This window comes from Chionomys nivalis, chromosome 6 (genome assembly GCF_950005125.1).
Source record: "Chionomys nivalis chromosome 6, mChiNiv1.1, whole genome shotgun sequence".
NCBI classification, from domain to species: Eukaryota; Metazoa; Chordata; class Mammalia; order Rodentia; family Cricetidae; genus Chionomys; species Chionomys nivalis.
In genome coordinates, this window is record NC_080091.1 from 39,426,826 (window position 1) to 39,448,465 (window position 21,640).

General features: G+C 54.9%; 1 protein-coding gene across 5 annotated transcripts; it reads left to right on the forward strand.

Annotated features, from left to right (window-relative positions):
* Nucleotides 1-5,582: 5,582 nt before the first annotated feature.
* Fgfr3 (fibroblast growth factor receptor 3) lies at nt 5,583-19,523 on the forward strand. Of its 5 annotated transcripts, none has more exons than XM_057772598.1 (18): nt 5,583-5,734; nt 6,081-6,283; nt 11,134-11,403; nt 11,711-11,764; nt 12,372-12,541; nt 12,624-12,747; nt 12,832-13,022; nt 13,884-14,034; nt 15,331-15,521; nt 15,825-15,973; nt 16,188-16,309; nt 16,395-16,505; nt 16,582-16,772; nt 16,883-17,005; nt 17,083-17,153; nt 17,364-17,501; nt 17,623-17,728; nt 17,880-19,523. In XM_057772598.1, the coding sequence occupies exons 2-18, from the start codon at nt 6,181-6,183 to the stop codon at nt 18,024-18,026; spliced, it is 2,412 nt and encodes an 803-aa protein (XP_057628581.1). In that variant the 5' UTR covers nt 5,583-5,734; nt 6,081-6,180; the 3' UTR covers nt 18,027-19,523. The 5 variants fall into 5 exon arrangements, with proteins under 5 accessions (XP_057628581.1, XP_057628582.1, XP_057628583.1 ...); XM_057772599.1 differs by having other exon boundaries at nt 15,828-15,973; XM_057772600.1 differs by lacking the exon at nt 13,884-14,034 and adding an exon at nt 14,718-14,862 and having other exon boundaries at nt 15,331-15,527; nt 15,828-15,973.
* Nucleotides 19,524-21,640: the final 2,117 nt, after the last annotated feature.

Here is a 21,640-nt window from a genome sequence, read left to right on the forward strand (position 1 = left end):
TGCTAGGCAGGCTGTATCCTCTTACTGGATTCTGCTAGAGACTTAGGAGCTTAAGGGTAGGCCTGTGGCCCTTGGGAGGCTCCTGAAGTGGCTACAGGTTTGTGAGTTGACAGCCTTTACCTGCTGAGTTCTTTGCAAACACCCACTTCTTCTAATTAGCCACGAGCAGCCTGTGTGCCGGTATCGCCAGTATTCCCCAGGATCGCCAGATCCTCCAGCACTTTTAAAGTCTCGGGTCTTGTGGGTGGGCTGGCCCTTTTCCTCAGGCTGATGGGGCTCTGAGCCCGACTGCTCTGAGGACTCCCTGAACATTCCACCATTCCTAAACTCAGCTGAAACATCTCTGGAAGTGTCGTGGTCACCTCTGGTGACTAAGTTCTAAGACAGTGCCTCCTTATTCCCCATCTGTCAAATGGGGCTGCCGTGAGGGTTCTGTCAACAGCTACCAAGACTACCAACTTCAAGCCGGGCGGTGGTGGCGCACGCCTTTAATCCCAGCACTTGGGAGGCAGAGGCAGGCGGATCTCTGTGAGTTCGAGACCAGCCTGGTCTACAAGAGCTAGTTCCAGGACAGGCTCCAAAACCACAGAGAAACCCTGTCTCGAGAAACCAAAAAAAAAAAAAAAAAAAAGACTACCAACTTCACTTTCTCCTGACCACACAGGACCTGGATTGTCCGACACGAGCCATCTAATTTTTTGTTGTTGTTTTCATTTTATTTATTTATTTATTTATTTTTGTTTTTTTGAAACATGGTTTCTCTGTGTAGCTTTGGGGCCTGTTCTGGAACTTGTTCTGTAGACCAGGCTGGACTTGAACTCACAGAGATCCATCTGCCTCTGCCTCCTGAGTGCTGGGATTCAAGGTATGAGCCAGCACTGTTTGGCCAGTCCAAGCAATCTGTAGGAGGGTTAGGAACACACACATACACACACACACATACACACACCAACTAGCTACTATCAACTCAGAGACTGGAGCTGGATGTTTGGTTGATGGGTGCAAGGGAAACCAGCAGAGGGGGACAGAACAAGACTGCCATAGGTGATGCCAGGGGTGCCAGTGGACTGAGAGGATGGGGTACAGTGTGATAGAGACCTACTGGGGTGGAGGAGGAGGGTGTGGCAAGGACTGCTGGGCCCTGGGGCCTAGATTCCTAGTTCTGCCGGAGCCTGCAGAGTTAGGACTTGTTTATTCTTGGCAGAAAGGCTAGTCCTGGGGAGTAGGAGGGGGGAGCAAAGCCTTTAAAAAAAAAATAATAAAACATTCATTTAGAAGGCTTCCAAGGCGTGCTGAACTGCAAAGGGGTCCTGGAAAAAAATGCTGAGAGGGTTTAAGTGTAAATGGACCCAAAACACCATAATTAAATTTCCCTTAAATTTACCAGAGTTTGGGGTCAAAGAAAAAATAAAACTTAGGGAAAATACACTTGAGGTTTCAGGCCAAGAGCTTAGGAAAATAGATTTCTGAACTGCTCAGCAGCTACCGGCCTGGCCCTGCCAGTCCTTGAGTTGTTGAGGCCTTAACCCCTCTCTGCTCGGCACTGCCCCGTGCACTCGCTGCTCCTGGGGGCTTTCGTGGCACTGCGTTGGCCTCTTGTCAATTCTTCCTGCTTTCTGCTGAGTAGCCCTTCTATGCCAGGCAGCTTCACCCTTGCCCAGCATCTGTCCACAGCTCTGATCTCCATTCTTTGCCCAGCCAGGCACGTTTTCCAAACCCAAGTTAGCACCTGAAGTCTAGTGGTCTGAGTGAACCAAGGGACAGAAAGGCCAGAAAGCTTGGTCTGGAACATCACAGTATGTCCAGGCTCCCAACAGTGTGTGACTCATGGTATTGCCCTTTTTGCTCAACCTGCCAGGAAGTTCAGTGCTAAAATTAAGAACCTTATATAGTAGCTAGTATTGGTTGAAGGCTTTTGGAGTATTTTCTCTTCTTGTTCATGTTCTTCAAAATTCCATTTCTGTGCTAGGTGGTGGTGGTGCACACCTTTGAACCCAGTATTTGGGAGGCAGAGGGAGGTGGATCTCTGTGAGTTCAAGACCAGTCTGGTGGTCTAGAGAGTGAGTTTCAGGACAACCAAGGATACACAGAGAAACCCTGTCTTGACTCACCCCCCCCCGAAAATCCATTTCTGTTATAATGTGCAAGTCAAATATACTTTTTAAATTATCAAATTCTGAGAGTAAATTTTAAGGGCAGAAATTCCCTACAGTCACTCATAGCCACACCCCCTTCAAACCTGCTCTCCTTCTTCTTTGGGGGAACCGGGTCAGGCCAGTCCTGTAAGGGGGAGTTCTGAGCCCCTTTCACATGGTGTTGCACTAACTCCTGAGCCTGTTGGCACACAGTAACAATGTTTCCCATCATAGATGAGGAAATGGGGACCCCTAGGAGGGGCAGAGCAGCTCTGGGGCTCTGCGGAGTTTCTCGGGTTTAGTTTCCCTATCTTTTCACTCTGCCACATGGCAGCAGCCCCGTGGGACCAGGCATCCTTCCTGAGGGCAAGCTTGGCAGGATCACGGGCCCACCCCTGCCTGGGTTCCAGGCCCACTGTCCCTATAGCAGCTGCCAGGAGCCCTGGCCTTAGCCCTGGCCTGGCTGGGGACGTCAGAGAAGGGCAGATATCAGGGTGCCTACTCTTAGCCTGTGGGAATGTTATTCCAGGGCACATGTAGCTGGTGCCCCTCCACAGTCTCTCTCCTTGTTGAGCAGCCCAAAAGCTGAGGCCACCAGCTTCCACTCAGATGGAGCTGAGCCCCTTAGCTGTTCCCAGCATGCCTGACTTGGTCTTTGCCTGACTCATCGTCACTGAAGACTCCATCTATCTTGTGGGGCTTAAACAGTTGATGGGGTCCCAGGAAGTAGCCAAGGAAGTGTAGGTATGGATGGGGGCTTTAGCATTAGGAGACCTTCCCACCCCATCATCAACACTGGCTTTTGGCAGGCTCCACCTCTTGTCCCCTGGGATTCTGCCATGGGCCAAAGTTGCTTACCTTCTCAGAGTCTTAGTACCAGTCTGGAGTTCAAGTGAGGGACCTGGGATAAAATAGTGGCTAAGTTTGGGACAGCATTATGGAGATTTAAGGGCTGGTGCCACCTGGCACAGATGACAGAATGGTGGGGTCAGCCTTACTTTGTGTAGCTCTCTGAGAAGCATGTGGATTCTTGCTAAACTCACTGACTGGGGAAGAATCACTCTATACAAGAAAAAAAAATCACTCCGAGTCTGGGGTTGGGGCACATGCCTTTAATCCCAGCACCCAGGAGGCAGAGGCAGGCGGATCTCTGTGAGTTCGAGGCCAGTCTGATCTACAGAGCAAGTTCCAGGACAGGCTCTAAAGCTACACAGAGAAACCCCGTCTCGAAAAACTATGAAGTAAAATTAAACGGACAACAGCCATGCCTTCGAGGAATTATGTCCTGGTATAAGGTAAGACAAAGTGAGCTACAGCTACTTGGGGCTGGTCATGGGGACCGGGGACATGGGGATCATCTCCAGAGAATCAGTGGAGTCTCAAAAACGCTGTGCTCTTTTGATGTAAGGGCCACCAGAGAGTGGCAGCCATGCTGGAGAGTCCTTAACACCCAGGTCTGTCAGGATGTGCTCAGGAACTACTGGGCAAAAGCTGGCTCCCCCACAGGCAGGTCTGTGTGCCGACTCCTGGGATGAGAGATGGGAGATGTGGATAAAGCACAGAAGAAGCCATGTGAAGATAGAGAGAGACTAGATGACCATAAGTCAAGGATGCCTGGAGGCCCCAATTATAATAGGCAGGAAGAAGCTTCCTCTAGGGCCCACCGGCAGCTCTTCTTGATCTCTTGACTTCTGTTATCCTGAACTGTAAAAGTAAATTTAAGACAATCAGGTTTTAATCTGGCAGTAGGCGTAGGACAGGAATACAAGTTGTGAACCCCACACAACTAATTTTTAAAGACAGGGACTAGTTCCCCACATTGCTGCAGGGGAGCATGGTCCACAGGAGCTGGCCAATGCCAGTCCACACGGTTGGGGAAGGAGCAGAGTAGAAGTGACCTGTCTGGAGCCTTCTATTCTGCATGTGTTGCCCATTGGCCAAATCTACCTAGAAGCTGGAAAGCAAGGAAGCCTAGGAGATATGGTCTGTTGGGCACAGGGTTCAGAGAACAACCACCACTGGTCTGGGATTCTGCTGTCTGGACGGATGCTCAGCTCCCAGTTGGAACAGAGTGTGGAGGGGTCTGCTAAAGCCTCCAGAGGAAGGGGGGTGGAAAGAGCGGTCAGAGTTCACATTCTGGTTCATTTACTGATAATTAATCTGCCATCAGATTAGGGGAGAATGTCTGCTATGATCCCCTGGGGTGGCATCCTGGGAGAGGAACTGTGGGCTGCTACTTGAGGGTGCCATGGGAACCCAGGCCTAGCCAGTCTGCAGGGAGGTGTGCTTGGTCAGAGCAGGCAACATGAGTGTCAGTAGACTTGAGGGCTCTGGGACAGCCCTGCTCAGAGATCCAGGAAAGGTAAGAGTGACCAGTGAGCCACTGAAAGGTTTTCAAGGCCCACCTTCCTTGTATCTGATAAGCAGGGTGAGTCCTTCAAGCCCGCCACAGCCAGACTGGACAGAAACACGGAGCCAAGACCCCACCTACTTCCCTGTCTCGCTCTTGGCCTCAGGCCTGAAGCTTGATTGTGAGACAAGATTCCCTGCCTTGTGAGGGTAGATACAGAAGCCACCAGTCACAGGATGGTGGTGGTGGGTGCTATTTCAGAGGGTCTGCAAGGCAGCACTTAAAACAGCTTGCCAACAAGATGGGGTGGCCAGGTTGCCAACACGATGGGGTGGCCAGGTTGATCCTCCTGGGAGCAGCTGTCAGTGTGACACTCCGCAGATGGAATGTGTCCCCAGGATGAATGTGCTGCGTTAAGACCTCCCTAGGCTGGAGTTCAGACAGCCAGTTCTTCCCCCTGGTATCCCTAGCTCTTCTCTTATTCCGAGGCTGGGAACTAAGTTTACTTCCAACCTTGTGTCTTGGGGAAGTGTGAACATCACCCTGAAGCATGGCATTCAGGCAGCTGAGCTCATGTGGGTCACTACCGGTTGGTTTGATAAGTACAGTATCCTTTTCTAGGATGCAATCCCTGCGTCTTCAGTCGTCGTGTAAACGCTGCGCCATCCTTCACCACAAGGCCGCTTCACACCCATTTGTCCGCCTGGAATGCAATCAGGCTCAGCACCCGAGGAATTGCGGCTCTTTGCACAAGGTTCAGCTCAGGGGTCGGTTCACTGTGAAGCCGCCTTAACACCTGGAAACGCCACCGACGCCGCCCCTTCGTCTTATTGGACGAGGCAGCATGCTGGCAGATAGTCCTGAGCTCGACGTTGCTTCGAGGGGTCGAGTGTGCTACCCTGGCCTCTCCCGCTAGGTCCCAGCTCGGCTCCCACGCCCTCCGGGACCGCCCGGCGCCCCCGCCTGGCCACGCCTCCTCGGATCCCCCGCCCCTCGGCCGCCCGGGAAGGGGCGTTTCGGGGCGTGGCGGGAGCAGGCCGTCCCCCGACTGGCTGCAGCGCGCCCGGCAGCCCCAGTTCAGTGCACTGTGGCGGCGGGGGTGGCGGGAGCAGCTGGCGCCGTGCGGTCCACTCCGGCCCTGGACTCACCGGAGGGCGGACGGCCGCTGGGACAGAAGAGATCCTGGGAGGGCGGGTTGAGAGCTGAGACCGGCACTGCGCGTGGTGAGCCGGGCTCTAGCGACCGCCAGGTTGGTGTGAAAGACCTGGCCGGCGCTCGGAGGGGTCGGGCGGGCGCTGAAGCGGTCAGGACCCGAGGCGGACTGGAGCTGGAGTGGTCCGTGCGTGCGGCGAGGCCGGGCCAGGCACGGGCTTCCCGATCTAGAAAGTTTGCTGCTACTGCCGCTGTCCTGGGAGGGTTCTGCGGCAGCCAGGGAGGGGAGGAGGGAGACACCGCGGTTGGGAGGAGGCGGCCGGCGCCAGGCGGCCCCGAAGCACAGGGAGGCGGCGGGCGGGGCGGCCGGGGGTCCAGGCGCAGGAGCGAGGCCGCACTCCTCCCCTGCCCTCCCGAATAAACTCTGTGCTCTCCTCCCGCAGACTCCGGAGCGGCGCCCTCCTACCGGCGCCGGAGCCGGGCGTGGGGGGTGCAGCATGCCCGCGCGCGCGGCTTGAGGACGCCGCGGTCCCCGCTCCAGCCATGGTAGTCCCGGTCTGCGTGCTAGCGTTCTGCTTTGCTGTCGTGGCCGGAGCTACCTCCGAGCCACCCGGCCCAGAGCAGCGAGTTGTGCGGAGAACGGCAGGTAAGGAGGACTAATCTAAGGTGTCTGGGGGGGGGGGGCGGGGAGGGCGATTTTGTCCCGCAGAGGTTTTGAGAACTGCAAACTGTCCTTGGGTGGGGAGCATCACGGGCAGTGCGTCCCTGTTCTGTGTCCCGTTCCGCGGATCGCTGTCAGATCTGGAGCGGCAGTTTATGGTGGGTCTGGAGTCTCAGAACCACCACTCAAGTGAGAGGCGCCACGGGGAACGGTGCGCGGTGACCCTGGTCCCCGACACGCGGGATGGCTCGCGAGCCGATTTTCCATGATTCTCACTGTTGCTCTTATCTGCGAGGACGGAAAGTGTCTGTTGTTGGTTCCCTCGTGTTCCTGGCACAGTTGCTTGGTTTGGGCCAAAGTGAAGGTTGGACTTTGGAAATGGACGGGAGTAGTATACCAGCCAGAGCTCAGCACTGTCGCCCAGGGTCTGGCATGACAAGGTGACAGCTTCAGCGCCGCTGCTCCTCTCTGATCCTGCAGGCGGCCTGAGGGGTCGGTTCCCAGGGGCGCGCACGGACCGCCCTTCAAGCGGCACTCTGGGAGGTGAGGGGCGGTTGTCCCGGGATCGTGGCGCCGCCTACGTAGCCGGGATGGCCGCCAAAGTCCGTTGGGACTCGGAGTGCCGTCAGACGGGGCCGGAGACTGAGAATACGGGAGGGAGTCATGGCCAGTCAGCCCTGCGTCCCGCCGCCACCCAGGGGTGCGACGCGCGCGGCCCCTGGTTGTGCCCGGCGGCAGCGTGGCAAAGCAGAGCAGTGGTCTGGCGGGAGGCCGCGCGGAGAGACGCTTTCGTTCGGTAAGCTTCGCCCCACCCGAACTGAGGCCGAACAGCCGCTCCTTTGTACCCTGGCGGCCACAGACCGCGCATTGATGGCGGCGCGGCCTCTCGGGGAGGTGCGAGTGCGGCGAGCGCAGCGGGACGAGGCAGATGGCGGCGTGCCCCTCCCGGCGCCCCCGGGCCCCTTTCTCCCTCAGCGGCTGCAGCTTTTCGAACAATGTTATTTTTTTTTTTTTTTATGAATGAAAGTGGGCCGGTAGCCTGAATGTGCGTGTCTTTCAGTGGCGTGACAGAGGCGGTCGGGAGGTCAGCGCGCGCTTTTAGCGCCTGCTAGGACGGCCTGGCTCCCGGGCGCCGAATGGCCGGCGACTGGACCACATTAGCATGTGTATTCAGATGAAGATATTACTCCCTGCCTCGGGTGTCAGTGAGCAAGAGTAGGGTTGGCGGGGCGGAGCGCACACCCTCACTGTGCTCCAGGCAGTAACTGTGGCGGCCTGGCACGTCCTTGCTATAGGAACCAAAATTGAGCCGCGCGGCCGGGGATCGGTGGGATTTGCGCCCGTCCCGCGCCCCAGCGTTCGAGTCTGTGAGACAGGTAGGGAATTGATAGACCAATAAACTTAATCCGGTTCCTTAACGAGATGGGCCGGGCAGTAAAAATACAAAGACCTGGTGAAGTTTACAGAGGTCTCGACTGGCGCTTTCCCCGGGAACATAAATTACCGAATTGGAGCTGGCTGGGGTCAAGAGTGCGGGGCGGAGCTAAGGCTCCAGGCTACCCTGGCCACCCCTGGAGGGACGAGCCCAGCTGGTGTGCTCTGTGGGTAGAGAGTAGGCCGCAGGGGGTCCAGAAGTTGACCCCTACACGGGCCTGAAGCAGAGGGTGACAGAAGTCGAGCCTTGCACTTCTCTGGGCGTTGCCTGCGGACCCCCCCACCCCCCCCCTCGCAGAGCTGGACTTTGAGCCCTGCAGGCCCTCGGGGTGGTTCATTAACCTGGGCTGATCTTAGGCCCTGAAGCTTTGGATCCTATGCTGAGCCTAGCAGCCCCTTGTGCTTAGGGCCACATTCATGTTTCACTTGGGGCCTGTCAGACCTGGAACCCTCCCCCTTCCCTTTTTAAGACCGTTGTGCCTACAAGGCAAATGAATTACCCAGGGTGGGTTCTGGGTAAGGTGAGGTTTGGGGGAAAGAGGGCCTGCCAGGTTGGGAAATGACTGAGCTGTGAGGAAAGCCACTTGGGGTTGAGGCCTGCCTAGGCATGGGTACCCTCCTAGAACTTAAGTTTCCTCACCTGTCATGCCAAAGAGGCCTGGTAATGGCTGGGTTGTTTCGGGGATTAAACTAGATAATCCCCAGTAAACCCTCATTAGCCCGCCCAGCCTCTGGATTCTTTTCTTTTTTTCTGTCTTGACTTTACTATGAAACTGGAAAGTGGGATGCCTCCTGGTGGGATGGCAGGGAGTAGGGGAGGAGAGGAAGGCGATAGATCCTTCCTTGGCTTCAGAGTTCTTGGGGCACCCTCCTTTCTCTTTGGTTGTTTGAATCATAAACCTGCTCATACCTCCTACGCCAGGTGTGTTCCCTCCCAAAGCAGATGTTGCTTGGATCCGGGTCCTGGTGTTGCTCCAAAGCTGAAGTCCCTGGAGTCCTTAGGGTGACCTCAGAAACAGGTCTGGATTTGCTGCTAGATCTGTAGTGGTCACTCGTGTCTCAGCAGTAGTGACCAGACATAGTTTTGGGTCCTTGGGACGGGTGCAGCCCTTGTGACAGCTGGTCAGCCGTGGGGTCTACACAGCATTGTTTTATTCAAGATGCCCAGGAAGAGGTTCTCCTCATCCCGGAACAGGCCCTAGCCTCTTCACCAGTCCTTTTTGGACTTCAGGTCTGCAAGTAGGGATTTGTACATTGTATGGTAGCGAGGGAAATTAGGCCATCTGGGTGAAGACAGACCCAGCAAGGCCTGAGTGGGACACAGTGTCTCCTAGCCTGCCCCGTAAGCATATAGGGCACACGGGTCCACCTCCTTATCATGTGGTGGGGGACTCTGTCCCCTCCGTGGGTACAGCAGAAGTGCCAATGCCTGTGTGTTGCATCTGGTCCCCCTTTGATGCTGGGGCCTAGGACGTTATCTGTGCACTTCTGGAGCTGATGTTACGGGAGCACCACTGGCCAGTGCTCTGCTCCTCCCATATTCTGTGTTGTCTGAAGCACCGTCCTATACTGCCCTTCCCTTGTTACCTGCCTAACTCAAGTTTCTCTAAGCTTTGTGACCCTGGGGTGGTGGTGGTGGATAACGTCGTTGCCCCAGGCCTCCAAACTTCAGGTGTTTTGTTTCTGCTGGCTCCTAGTGGACAGGGATGGGTGGACAGGTCAAAGGTCAGGTCTTAGCTGAGGGAACCATTTCCCCTCGCCATCCCTAGCAAATACTTGCGTTGAATGGCTTGACCTGTTGTCTTGCCCAGACCAAACCGGAACCGACTGTTGCCCTTGGGCCAAAGCCTAGACTGAGGCTATGGACTAGCCTGTTCTGGGGGGGGGGGTGCTCAAACAGTTCCCAGCACTGGGTGGTCTCCACAGGACGGGGCAGCAGGATTGGAAACCTGGAAGTCCAGATAGAAGGCCCCTTGCTGTGGCACCTGGCCAGGACAACTTTAAAGCCCCAGGGCTCTGTGGCAGATGAGCATCGTGGGTAACTCCGGGGTCATCTGGATCCCTCTGGCTCTCAGAGTCCTGGTGGACTATGAGCCTGTGGTCTGACTCTGGAATGGGCAGAATTGGGCCTGACCAAGGACTGCTGTGGCCAGAGTGGACAGCTGGGCCTCGAATCTAGGCCATGCGTCGGCAGAATGACAAGTGACATTATAGCCAGTCCAGCTGGATCTGAAGAAGAGGTCTGCTCAGGGACCACCCACTCCTGTCCTGGGCCGTGAGCCCAGCTGCCCCTGTGATGGGCATTGTTGGATCCTGGCAGGGAGGCCTGGAGGTGATCGCCCAACTAGTAGTGAGTCCCTGAGTGTGAGGTCTTTGGTGCCCCTCATGAGCCGGCTGCACCTGGGCAGGAGAGACGTAATGGGGGTCCCATGCCTTTAGTCATCCTGTGAGTTCATTTGGATCCTTTATCCCACTGGCCAGAGACAGATGTATCCAGGTTGATTGGTGTTCTTAATGTTTGTCTGCCCTATCTTTCTAACTGACCGCTGTGTAGAAGGGGCATTTAAGCTGCAAGGCCTGGACTGTCCCTGGTGCACGTGGCTGTTGATGAGGTCCACAGCTCCTGTGATAGCAGTGCTTGCAGAGTGTCCCAGCCAGGGCTGTCCACCCAGGTTCTTGCATGGCCTTGTGTCGTCCCTTTTTTCATCATTTTTATTTTGTGTCTGAGACAGTCCCACACTGTAGCCAGGCTGGCTTCAGCCTGTGGCAGTCCTGCCTCAGCCTTCTGAATGCGTGAGCCCCACCATACCCAGCTTTCCCCTTGATATTGCTAAAGTGTGTTCTGTTCCCTGGCTCTCCAGTAATATGGTTTAGAAGCCAAGACGAGGGTTGGGTGCTAAGAGGGCCCTGAAAGGACTCCCTATTTCTTTGTGTTTTGAGCCAGAGGCCAGTAAAGAACAGCCTGTCCCCAACCTGCTTTTGTGCCTCCCTTTAAGCCAAGGGTTGTTTGTGCATTTCCACATGGTGGAAGAATCAGAGGAAGAAGAGTTGTTGATGACACTTTTCCTGGTGCTGGGAATGAGCTCAGGGCTTTAGACATACCTGGGAAGTATTGTACCAAAGAGCTGTCCCCCACTTTTCACAACACTTTTAGATCTGAGTTAGTGGGGGTGATGCTGTGTCTCTTCATGTCTTTGGAAGACAGCTTCTTAATACGGGACAGAGCCAGAAGCCTTAGCACAGACCATTGAGAGCTGTGACGCTGATGCTCCTGGGCTCTCACTAAAACAGTTTTGCAGCCCTCACTTGCCTGCTATAGCTTTTGCTAGTGTGTTTACAAAGTGGAATGCGGGGCCTTTAGCGTGCTGCTTTGACACATCTCTTTCCATTTTCATCCACAGAGGTTCCGGGGTCTGGACCTAGCCAGCAGGAGCAGGTGGCCTTTGGCAGTGGGGACACCGTGGAACTAAGCTGCAATCCACCTGGAGGTGCCCCCACAGGTCCCACTTTCTGGGCTAAGGACGGCACAGGGCTGGTGGCCTCCCACCGTATCCTGGTAGGACCCCAGAGGCTCCAAGTGCTGAATGCCTCCCATGAAGATGCGGGGGTCTACAGCTGCCAGCAGCGGCTCACTCAGCGCGTGCTGTGCCACTTCAGTGTGCGTGTGACAGGTAAGTAAGTGGTGGGTGAACGGAGCTGTCAAGTGTGTTGAGTATCTTACTAGCTGGGAGATCATGCAGTCCTGGGCAGGGTGGCTGTGGCATCCCTTGCCTAAGAGTGTTGCTTGGTGCAGATACAGAGGAGGGGGTACCCCCAAGTATGTACTGTCTGAAAGAGTCGCATTGCGAAAGTAGGACCCCAAAGACAGGGAGCAGTGGGCCCTGAATGTGGAGAGAAGGGGACACCAAATATGGGGAACAACGGATCTCTGGATGTTGGGGTGTCACAGAACCCCTGTCTACTTGGCAACTGTTGCAGATGCTCCATCTTCAGGAGATGACGAAGATGGGGAGGACATGGCCGAAGATACAGGTGAGCTTAGAACCTGTGCACAGAGAGCTGGCCAGGGTTGGGCTGGGCTGCCTCCTCGTCATAGTCTGGTGGCTGGAGAATGACATTGCTGCAGCTCCAGGAGCGGTGAGGAGGTGGAGCTGGCCTGCTGAAGGATTTCGGTCTGAGTACAGTCATGGAGCTCAGGTTGCTGTTGAGGAGCAAGTCGAACCAGGGATTAAGGACCCTAGTGGCTGTTGGTTAAGGCCAGCAGGAGAGGAGAGTGGCTGTGCTGAGATCCACGCTGTGTAAGGTGGCATCACAGATAGTGTGTGCGTAGCTATAGATGGGGAGGCTAGGTTGTGCAGACTGAGTACTTGGGTGGCCTAGCCTGGCTGTCTCCCAGGATCTGCATCCTACTGGGATCTCCCTTCTGGGGATCTGCAGCAGCGTGTCTGCACCAAAGGGCAAGGAGAGGGCATGGCAGATCTGAGAGTGCGGCAGCTGTGGGTGCATGGTGTTGAGGCTTCAGGGAGCTCGTCCAAAGCAGAGGACTCTCAATATCGAAGAGCAGCATGCTGGAGGGTGGGTGGGCAGGTGGTTTGGGAAGGGTGCACTGATTAATTGTTATGGGCACTTGTGCCACCAGGGGCCCCTTACTGGACTCGACCAGAGCGTATGGATAAGAAACTTCTGGCTGTGCCAGCTGCAAACACTGTACGCTTCCGCTGCCCAGCTGCCGGCAACCCTACCCCCTCCATCTCCTGGCTGAAAAACGGCAAAGAATTCCGAGGGGAGCATCGCATAGGGGGCATCAAGGTGGGTCTGGGAGTGGGCCTGGAGTGCCAGGGCCTGGACATGGTCCAGTCTGCATCTGCTCACGCCCTGACTTTACCTGTAGCTTCGGCACCAGCAGTGGAGTTTGGTCATGGAGAGCGTGGTGCCCTCTGATCGCGGCAACTATACGTGCGTGGTAGAGAACAAGTTCGGCAGCATCCGACAGACATACACCCTGGACGTGCTGGGTGAGGGCCTGGCCAGGGATGGCTAAGGCAGGGCATCCCTGGGCTCCTTGGCCCACCACCCCTGACTTGGCTGTTTCTTTGCAGAGCGTTCCCCACACCGGCCCATCCTGCAGGCTGGGCTGCCAGCCAACCAGACAGCCGTTCTGGGCAGTGATGTGGAGTTCCACTGCAAGGTGTACAGTGATGCGCAGCCACACATCCAGTGGCTGAAACACGTGGAAGTGAACGGGAGCAAGGTGGGCCCTGATGGCACACCTTATGTCACTGTGCTCAAGGTAGGTGCTGCCGCCATCTGGTGGGTGGATGGGTCAGCTGGGGCTGCCTCGGCCCCTAATTCCTAAGTCGCTCTTGGCTGAGAGATTTGTTGGAATTTAGGCCTAGGTGTTGACGTTTCTGAGCAGTGCTTCTCACCTGCTCTGAGCTCCCGGCAGGCTCTGTGTTATTTTTGCCCTGCCATGGAACTTGTTTCCCTGTCTGAAACAAGTTCACCGCTCTGAGTGCGGTGACAGTTATCATGACCCAGGGCAGGAGGATGATGGCTGAGTTAGTAACCTCTGGATCCTAGAGGACTGGCTAGACACTCCCCAGCTGGCCTGGATCGGCTGGTGTCATCTGCTTGCAGTGTCGCACTGGCTCTGCCCTGCCTCTGTCCGCTTGGAGCTTTGTTCCGTGGCCTTGGGTGGGGGCCACCCGAGTTGGGCCATTTGTGACACTGGAAGCCCAAAGAGAAACATCTGTTCAGAGACAAGGAGGTCTGGTGGGGGAGGGGAATAGACACTGGCAGAAACAGAATCCTGGCTGTTGAGAGAGGCTGCTGGGGCCTTGTCCGGTGTGCCTCCCACTCTGGGTGTGGGCGTTACTGAGCATAAGCTAGTTACCCTGACATGACCCCTGGGGCAAGGGTTTGGAGGCTGTGGATTCTCTGTGCATGTGTGTGCGCGCGCACGCGCGTTTGTTTAGGCCTCTCTGAAACCACACCTACCACGTCAATGATGTACCTCTCCTCCAGGCAGCCTTCTAGGTGTTGTTGCCCAGCCCCCAGCCCATCCTTAGGGATCTCCCTTGCCCTGCCTCGTCCTCATGTCCTTCTGGAGCTGGCTCGGGGTGTGCCTGAGCCCAGTCTCTTGTCCCCGCAGTCCTGGATCAGTGAAAATGTGGAGGCAGACGCACGCCTCCGCCTGGCCAATGTGTCGGAGCGGGATGGGGGCGAGTACCTCTGTCGAGCCACCAATTTCATAGGCGTGGCTGAGAAGGCCTTTTGGCTGCGTGTTCACGGGCCCCAAGCAGGTAACGACTCTGTCCCATGCCTGCCTGGCACGCTGAGCTCCAGCTCCAACGCTCCAGCCACGCACTTGCCTGCATGCCCTGCACGACCCCTGTCCTGCTTGACCCCGCCTGAGGCTCGCATTCTGCGTATGATCCCTCCCATACAGTGGTGGTCCTTGGCTACTCCCATTGACTGACCCGCTTCAAAGCCCCTCCCCTGACCTGTGCTGTTCAATCGCATTCCCCACTTGGCACACTTGAAGATCCTTAGAGCCTCCCAGGGGCTGAGCCCTGTGCTCTTTGTGAGCATCGATGTCACACCCATCTCCAGCTGGCTCCGATGCCCTCTGCCTTCCTATATTCATGCGCCTGCCCATCTTTCCAACTGTACCTCTCCTGTTTCTGCACTAATTCTGCATGCTGCCTCTGTGTTGGCACCATGCTGCCCACCTGCCTGTTGCTCACCTTGGGACAGAGGACTCGCCACCGGTGGAGGGACTGGCTTCAGGCTCAGTGCCTCGGTGCAGGAGGCAGAGGGCCCTGGGCCTCCGTGGCTGTCTGTGGCAGGGCCATGGTGGTGGCCGTGTTTGTGGTGGTGGCGGCGTTTTCCTTGCAGCCTGGCTGGATCATCTCCGTGTGGACTGCTGTGGTTCCCAAAGGGAAGTGCTGGCGCTTGCCTATCGCGCTTTGTTCTCTTTTTGTAGACGGCAGGCGCTAACACCACCGACAAGGAGCTAGAGGTTCTGTCCTTACGCAATGTCACCTTTGAGGACGCGGGGGAGTACACCTGCCTGGCGGGCAATTCTATCGGGTTTTCCCATCACTCTGCGTGGCTGGTGGTGCTGCCAGGTACTGGCTTCTGCTCACGCTGCACCTGTCTTCTTGGGGTGCTGGCTCAGGACATGCCAAAGCTGCCCGTGACTGCAGGGGGCCCCTTACGGCTTACTGCTGCCCATCCTAAGAAAATTCACCCTGGCCTTGTGCTTGGTATGGGAACATTAACCTGCTCCATCTTGGTCCTGCGAGGGTCTCCCCTTCATCCTTCTCTAGGGCCCTCATAGTCCTGATCTGTGGCTCTGGCATCTCCTGGGCGCCTGGGTGGCAGTGTGGATGCTTTTGGCTCTGCTGGGCTTCTCTTCTGGGTCTGGCCCTGCTGACTTACAGATGTTTTTGACTATATTACCAAGGCAAGTGGGGGCCTTGGGGCCCCATGTTTCTGAGTATCCTAGGTCTTTTCCCTTCCCCACTGGTGCCTGTGTCCAGCCGGTGGGAAGCCCAAAAAGGCTGGATGAGGCCCCAAAACTTGTGTCTTTACAGCTGAGGAGGAACTGATGGAAGCGGACGAGGCTGGCAGCGTGTATGCAGGCATCCTCAGCTATGGGGTGGGCTTCTTCCTCTTCATCCTGGTGGTGGCAGCCGTGACACTTTGCCGCCTTCGCAGTCCCCCAGAGAAGGGCCTGGGCTCACCCACTGTGCACAAGGTCTCTCGCTTCCCGCTTAAGCGACAGGTAACAGAAAGTAGATACCAGGTTTTGAGCTCCTTGTTGTGCCTTGGGTCTCCTAAAGTCCAACAGTACCCAGGGCCTGGGTCTCACTTCTCTGCAGTTGGGTGGGCTGATCCCTCCTATCTCTCTTCCCATCTGGAGCCCAAATTCTGAGAGGCAAACACTTTTTTAGGTGTCCTCAGTAACCCCTATGAAGTCAGAGCAGTCAGTACTCGGCCTCACGTAGACTTGGGGCTGTACCACCCCATCCCCTTTGCAATGTTCAACCCACATTGTGTGGTACCAACCTGTCCCTGATGACCCAAGCAGGTATCCTTGGAGTCGAATTCCTCTATGAACTCCAACACACCTCTGGTCCGCATTGCCCGGCTGTCCTCAGGAGAAGGTCCTGTTCTGGCCAATGTTTCTGAACTTGAGCTTCCTGCTGACCCCAAGTGGGAGCTATCCAGGACTCGGTCAGTGGTGATAATGGGCACTATGTACTTGGTGGGGTTTAGTGTGTGGTTGGTGGGGGCCGTTGGAGGTGGGGTGATGCTCCTGAGGTGGAGCACAGGGTGAGATCTGTCTTCACAAGCAAATGCCCAGAAGGCTTCCAGGACACAGGGACACATGACCATGAGACCTGGGGGTGCTAGGCACACAGTTAACTTCCTCTGCTTCCGTGAGCAGGCTGACACTTGGTAAGCCTCTTGGAGAAGGCTGCTTTGGCCAGGTCGTCATGGCAGAAGCTATCGGCATTGACAAGGACCGCACTGCCAAGCCTGTCACCGTGGCTGTGAAGATGCTGAAAGGTGAGAATGGAGAGAAACAGAAGAGAAATGGAAGGGGCCTTTGAGGGCTGTGGGGCTACCAACTGACATGTCATTCCTGGCACAGATGATGCCACTGACAAGGACCTGTCGGACCTGGTGTCAGAGATGGAGATGATGAAGATGATTGGCAAGCACAAGAACATCATCAACCTACTGGGGGCCTGCACACAGGGTGGTAGGTGCAGCAGGTGGGCAGACTGGTGGGTGGGGACTCTTGAGTAACGCAGCATCTCAGGTGTGTGTGTTCCCAGGGCCCCTGTATGTGCTGGTGGAGTATGCAGCCAAGGGCAACCTACGAGAGTTTCTGCGGGCACGGCGGCCTCCAGGCATGGACTACTCCTTTGATGCCTGTAGGCTTCCAGAAGAACAGCTTACTTGCAAGGATCTAGTATCTTGTGCCTACCAGGTGGCACGGGGCATGGAATACCTGGCTTCCCAGAAGGTGAGAAGAGACGGGTCCCAGACGAGCTGGGGCCTCTCTGGGTAGAAGAGCGGGTGACAAGATTGCCTGGATGGGGCTGGGGTCAGCTGAGCCCTTGTGTGTCTCCTCAGTGCATTCACAGAGACTTGGCTGCCCGAAACGTGCTGGTGACTGAGGACAATGTGATGAAGATTGCAGACTTCGGCCTGGCCCGGGACGTACACAATCTAGACTACTACAAGAAGACCACAAATGTGAGTCCTGGGTGGTTAGGGTGTGGGGCCCCTGTACCAGTGGACACGTGAGAGCTAACACCTCTCCCTCTGCCCAGGGCCGGCTACCTGTGAAGTGGATGGCACCAGAGGCCCTGTTTGACCGAGTCTACACCCACCAGAGTGATGTGTACGTGTCCACACATAGGATGAGGGAGTTCCGGGGACAGAGCCTTCAGGGTCCTGGTGTTCAGTTTATCCTTATTGGGCCATCAGCGTAGCCCTGGTGTCTTCCTTGTTCTGATGCCCCCATCCCTTTCCCATTGGTGGCGTGTCCTGGTTCAGGGCTGCTGCAGCAATGGGCCAGGAATAACGGCCTTTGTTCTCACTGCCTTGGCAGCTGGTCTTTTGGGGTCCTGCTCTGGGAGATCTTTACACTGGGGGGCTCACCGTATCCTGGCATCCCAGTGGAAGAGCTTTTCAAGCTGTTGAAAGAGGGCCACCGCATGGACAAGCCAGCCAACTGCACACACGACCTGTGAGCAAAGCATCCTTTCCTTTTCTGTCCAGTCCCTGGGAATGGCAGGATTCCCACCAGGGTCCCTGGGATGAGGTAGGGCTTGGCAGCAGGCCAGGAACTCAGAGCTGTTTTGCCACAGGTACATGATCATGCGGGAATGTTGGCATGCAGTACCTTCACAGAGGCCCACCTTCAAGCAGCTGGTAGAGGATTTAGACCGCATCCTTACTGTGACATCAACCGATGTAAGTGCCACTTGGTCCTGCTCCCTGTGGGGGATTGCTCCTTGGAGCTCCAGTTGTGGGGCTGCCTTTCAGGAGCACAGGCTGAACACAGATGGCCATGGGAGTGGAGAGGGTGCCAAGGCACAGTCCTGACAGCCTTCTCTGCCACCAGGAATACCTGGACTTGTCGGTGCCGTTTGAGCAGTACTCCCCAGGTGGCCAGGATACTCCTAGCTCCAGCTCCTCGGGGGACGACTCCGTGTTCACCCATGACTTGCTGCCCCCAGGTCCACCCAGTAATGGTGGACCTCGGACTTGAGGGGCCGACAGTCCTGCAGATCAAACCCAGCCAATGTTTACGCGGACCCTAGCCCGCCCTGCTACTGCTGGTGTGCAGTGGACCCCAGCCAGCCCAGTGTGATGGGCCAACAGTGGACAGGACTTGCTGTGTGTGTGTGTCCTTGGTTCCTGGGTGCAGAGGCCACTTGGGGACACACACTGCTGTATAGTGGTCTCCTGACTGGCCAGGGTTGGGAGAACCAAATGTAGAATGTAAGAGGGCCCATCCTGTGCAATTCTGGGGTTCTGGCTCCCTCATTTCCCACTGCCACCTTGCAGGGACCGTTGCAGAGAGGGCCATACTCCATGTCCAGGGTGGACCTTGGCCTTTTGGGTGCCCAAAGCTGAGCCTGCAGGGAAGCTCTGCCCTATGTGGTGAGCCTCCCTCCTAATATGGCACCTTATGCTTGGGGGCGAGTCACAGCTCTCTACCCCCAGGCCTTTTTCACCCTGCCCCTCAGACTGAAATTACGGGTACCTGAAGGTGGGAGCCATAACGTCTGTCAAAAGGTTTATTCCAGAAGCAAATGTACATTTATATAAATAGATGTCCTGTACAATATATATATACATATATAAAAAAGAATATCTATATGGAGGCAGGCAAAGCTGAAGCCAGAGGAGCAGGATATCCCATGGGGCTCACTGGTAAAATGCCAAGAGCAAGCCGAGAGGCAAGGGGCTTTTCTGGCATCACAGTTCTGTTTGTATCTAGACCTGTATATTTGTAAAGCTATTTATCAACCCTTGAATCCCCAGGTTCCTAGCATTTAGTCCCAGGGTATTTGTATTGCAGAAATTTTAAGTTATAACTTATTAACAGTTGAAGAGGTTTATGCTGAATTTAGGGGGTTGCTGAGGTACATCTGGCCCACATCAAGGCTGGAGGTGGGCCCTTGGAAGCTTGAGCAGCCCTCTTAAAACTGGCTTCCAGTGAGCATTTTTTATTTCCTTTGGCCCTCTTTTGTGGGGGATTAGATTTATATAGGAACTTCCTTCCGGAGTTTTTTTTTTAAGTTTCAAGGTGACTGGTATTTTCATACAGATTATTCTAATTGATACGTATTCCAGGCAGAAGCCTATGTTCAGGGAGGGGCCAGCCCTGCCTGAGGTTCGGATGTTAATAGATGTTACAAGTTTATATATCTATATATATCTATATATAATTTATTGAGTCTTTACAAGTTGTATTTGCTATAGGCTTAACACTTCTATGCAGTGCTTCTAGACTTTATAGCCTAGACTGCTACCTTTCAAAGTTTGGGAGTAAGAGTGGTGAATTCAGTTTGTTACTTTTTGTACTGTTACAGGCCCTAGGCTTGGGTGGCTGTCCCTTGCCTATCAGCCAGCAGGGCCAGGACAGTGGCTCAGGGTGACTTTTCTTGGGACCCAGCACATAGTTTGTCAGTTCACACTGGCAGATGTGATTTTGTTAACCAACTTACTTTCCAAAAAATAAAGTGAGAACTGGTTCTGATCTTCAGAGTGCTCTCTTGTGTCTTGGGACCTATGCATCTGTGTCCTTACTGCCGGGGATGGGGGCTGGGAGGGTAGGGGAGACAGGCCAGAGGCGGAGGCATAATGGCATCTAAGGAATCAGCAGTGTCTGCTCCCTAGAGCAAGGTACTGGTCTCAGGCTCCCAGGGAACTAACTACCTGCTTTTCCCTCCCAAAGTAAGGACAGTTGGGTTTTGGGGGAGGTTGCTTTCCTGTGGCCTAAGTAGCAGGCAGAATCTTAGGGTTACCAGTGTCTAGAGGTCCAAAGGACAGGATGCACTAGGAGATGTGTCCACAGAAGGGGATCATGGGTGTGAGGAGGAAGTGCACTTGGCCTCTCTAGCTTCCTGGCTGTCTTGACAGGAGGGACCCCATGAAGACAGAAAGTGCTTAAGTCTGTGTGGTAACTTTTGCAGGAAGGTAGGTGGCCAGACCTCTGGTTTCTACAATCTACACTGGGCCAAGCATGATGCAGGTGATGTGCGTTCCAGGACAGCAGAGAGAACTTGAGTGTTTCCTTCCTTCCTACATCCATTTCGTCTGTCATACTTCTAACCTTAGGAGACCTGGGGGCTGAATGAACTGTCTGTCTCTTCTAGCTAGGATCAGGCCCACCTTCTAGGTCAGGAGACTTGCTTAGCCACGCTAACAGAAGTTTTGGTTCTAGACAGAGCTTGATCTTCAGGGAGGTACTGGGTTTTAGAGGAAGCCGTAGGTCTTGTTCTGTTGTTGGTTCACCATAGCAGCTCCCAAATGGAGACCAGACAGTTTCCATTCCAGCCACACACACACCTGATGATAGTGACCAGGTAGGGGGTGGCAGTTAAAGGGCCTGACTAAAGTCTAGACAGCAGTGTGTGACCAGATGGATACATTCCCATCCCTGAACCAGGCTTGACACTTCCTGGGTCAGCTGTGTGCCAGTCTGTGGCGCCCCCTAGTGCCATGTTGAGCATAGCTTCCTACGGCATCCAAGAAAAGTTTTAACATCAAGGGGGTTGGTCCATGGTGACAGAAAGTGGACCTGAGGGTCAGGGGCCATAGGTCGGGCCACTCTTGTCCATAAAAGTCCCATTGCCACCTTAGAAGAAGTAAATGTTCGGGCCTTGAGCTGCACCGCCAGAGTCTACTGTACGGGCATTGCCCAATGGGAAAGGAGTATGAGTGGCTCAAGCTGCAAACATTGGATTTGCATTCAATCTCCCATTCTTTATTGAAGTCAGGCTCTTTCTGCTCTCTGCTGGAATCTCTACCTGACTGCCTTGCCTTTTAGTATGGGTGGTAGTGATGGTGGATGGTTTCTGATTTGTACTGGCTAGCATCAGGGACACGCTAGCTCTCAGGAGTCTGCTTATTCTGCTTATCCACTGGCATGTAGCTGTGTCCCCAATGGTCTGAGCACCAGCAGCAAGAATTATCCTCTGGGCTGGAAAGATGGCTCTGATTTAGTTGAGTACTTGCTGCTCTTGTAGAGGACCTGGCTTTCATTTCTAACACCTACATGATGGTAGCAACTATCCTTAACTCCAGTTCCGGGGGATATGACAACCTCTTCTGGTCTCTGTGGGTACATACATACTTGCAACAAAACAGACAAAATTTTAAAAAGGAAGAGAAAGATTTATCTTCCCAAGAAGGCAAGAAACTGATTCTGTGCGTGTCAAATGTCCTAAGAGACTTGGGCACAATCACATCCCTACTCCCCTGGTACATAAGGCTTTTCTAGAGTCACCTGGGGACTTCCATTTCCTGGCTAAATCCATCTCATCTGAATGTTTACTCGGTCCTCACTACAGTCAGTGGGCATGCTGTGCCCTTTAAATACCTATCCCAGCCGGGCGGTGGTGGCGCACGCCTTTAATCCCAGCACTTGGGAGGCAGAGGCAGGCGGATCTCTGTGAGTTCGAGACCAGCCTGGTCTACAAGAGCTAGTTCCAGGACAGGCTCCAAAACCACAGAGAAACCCTGTCTCGAAAAACCAAAAAAAAAAAAAAAAACCTATCCCAACCAGCAAGCAGTTCCTACCCTTGCCCTGCAACTTGTACCTCTTGATCCTGGAGACCAATGGAATTTCAATCAGGCATTCTAGAAGACACC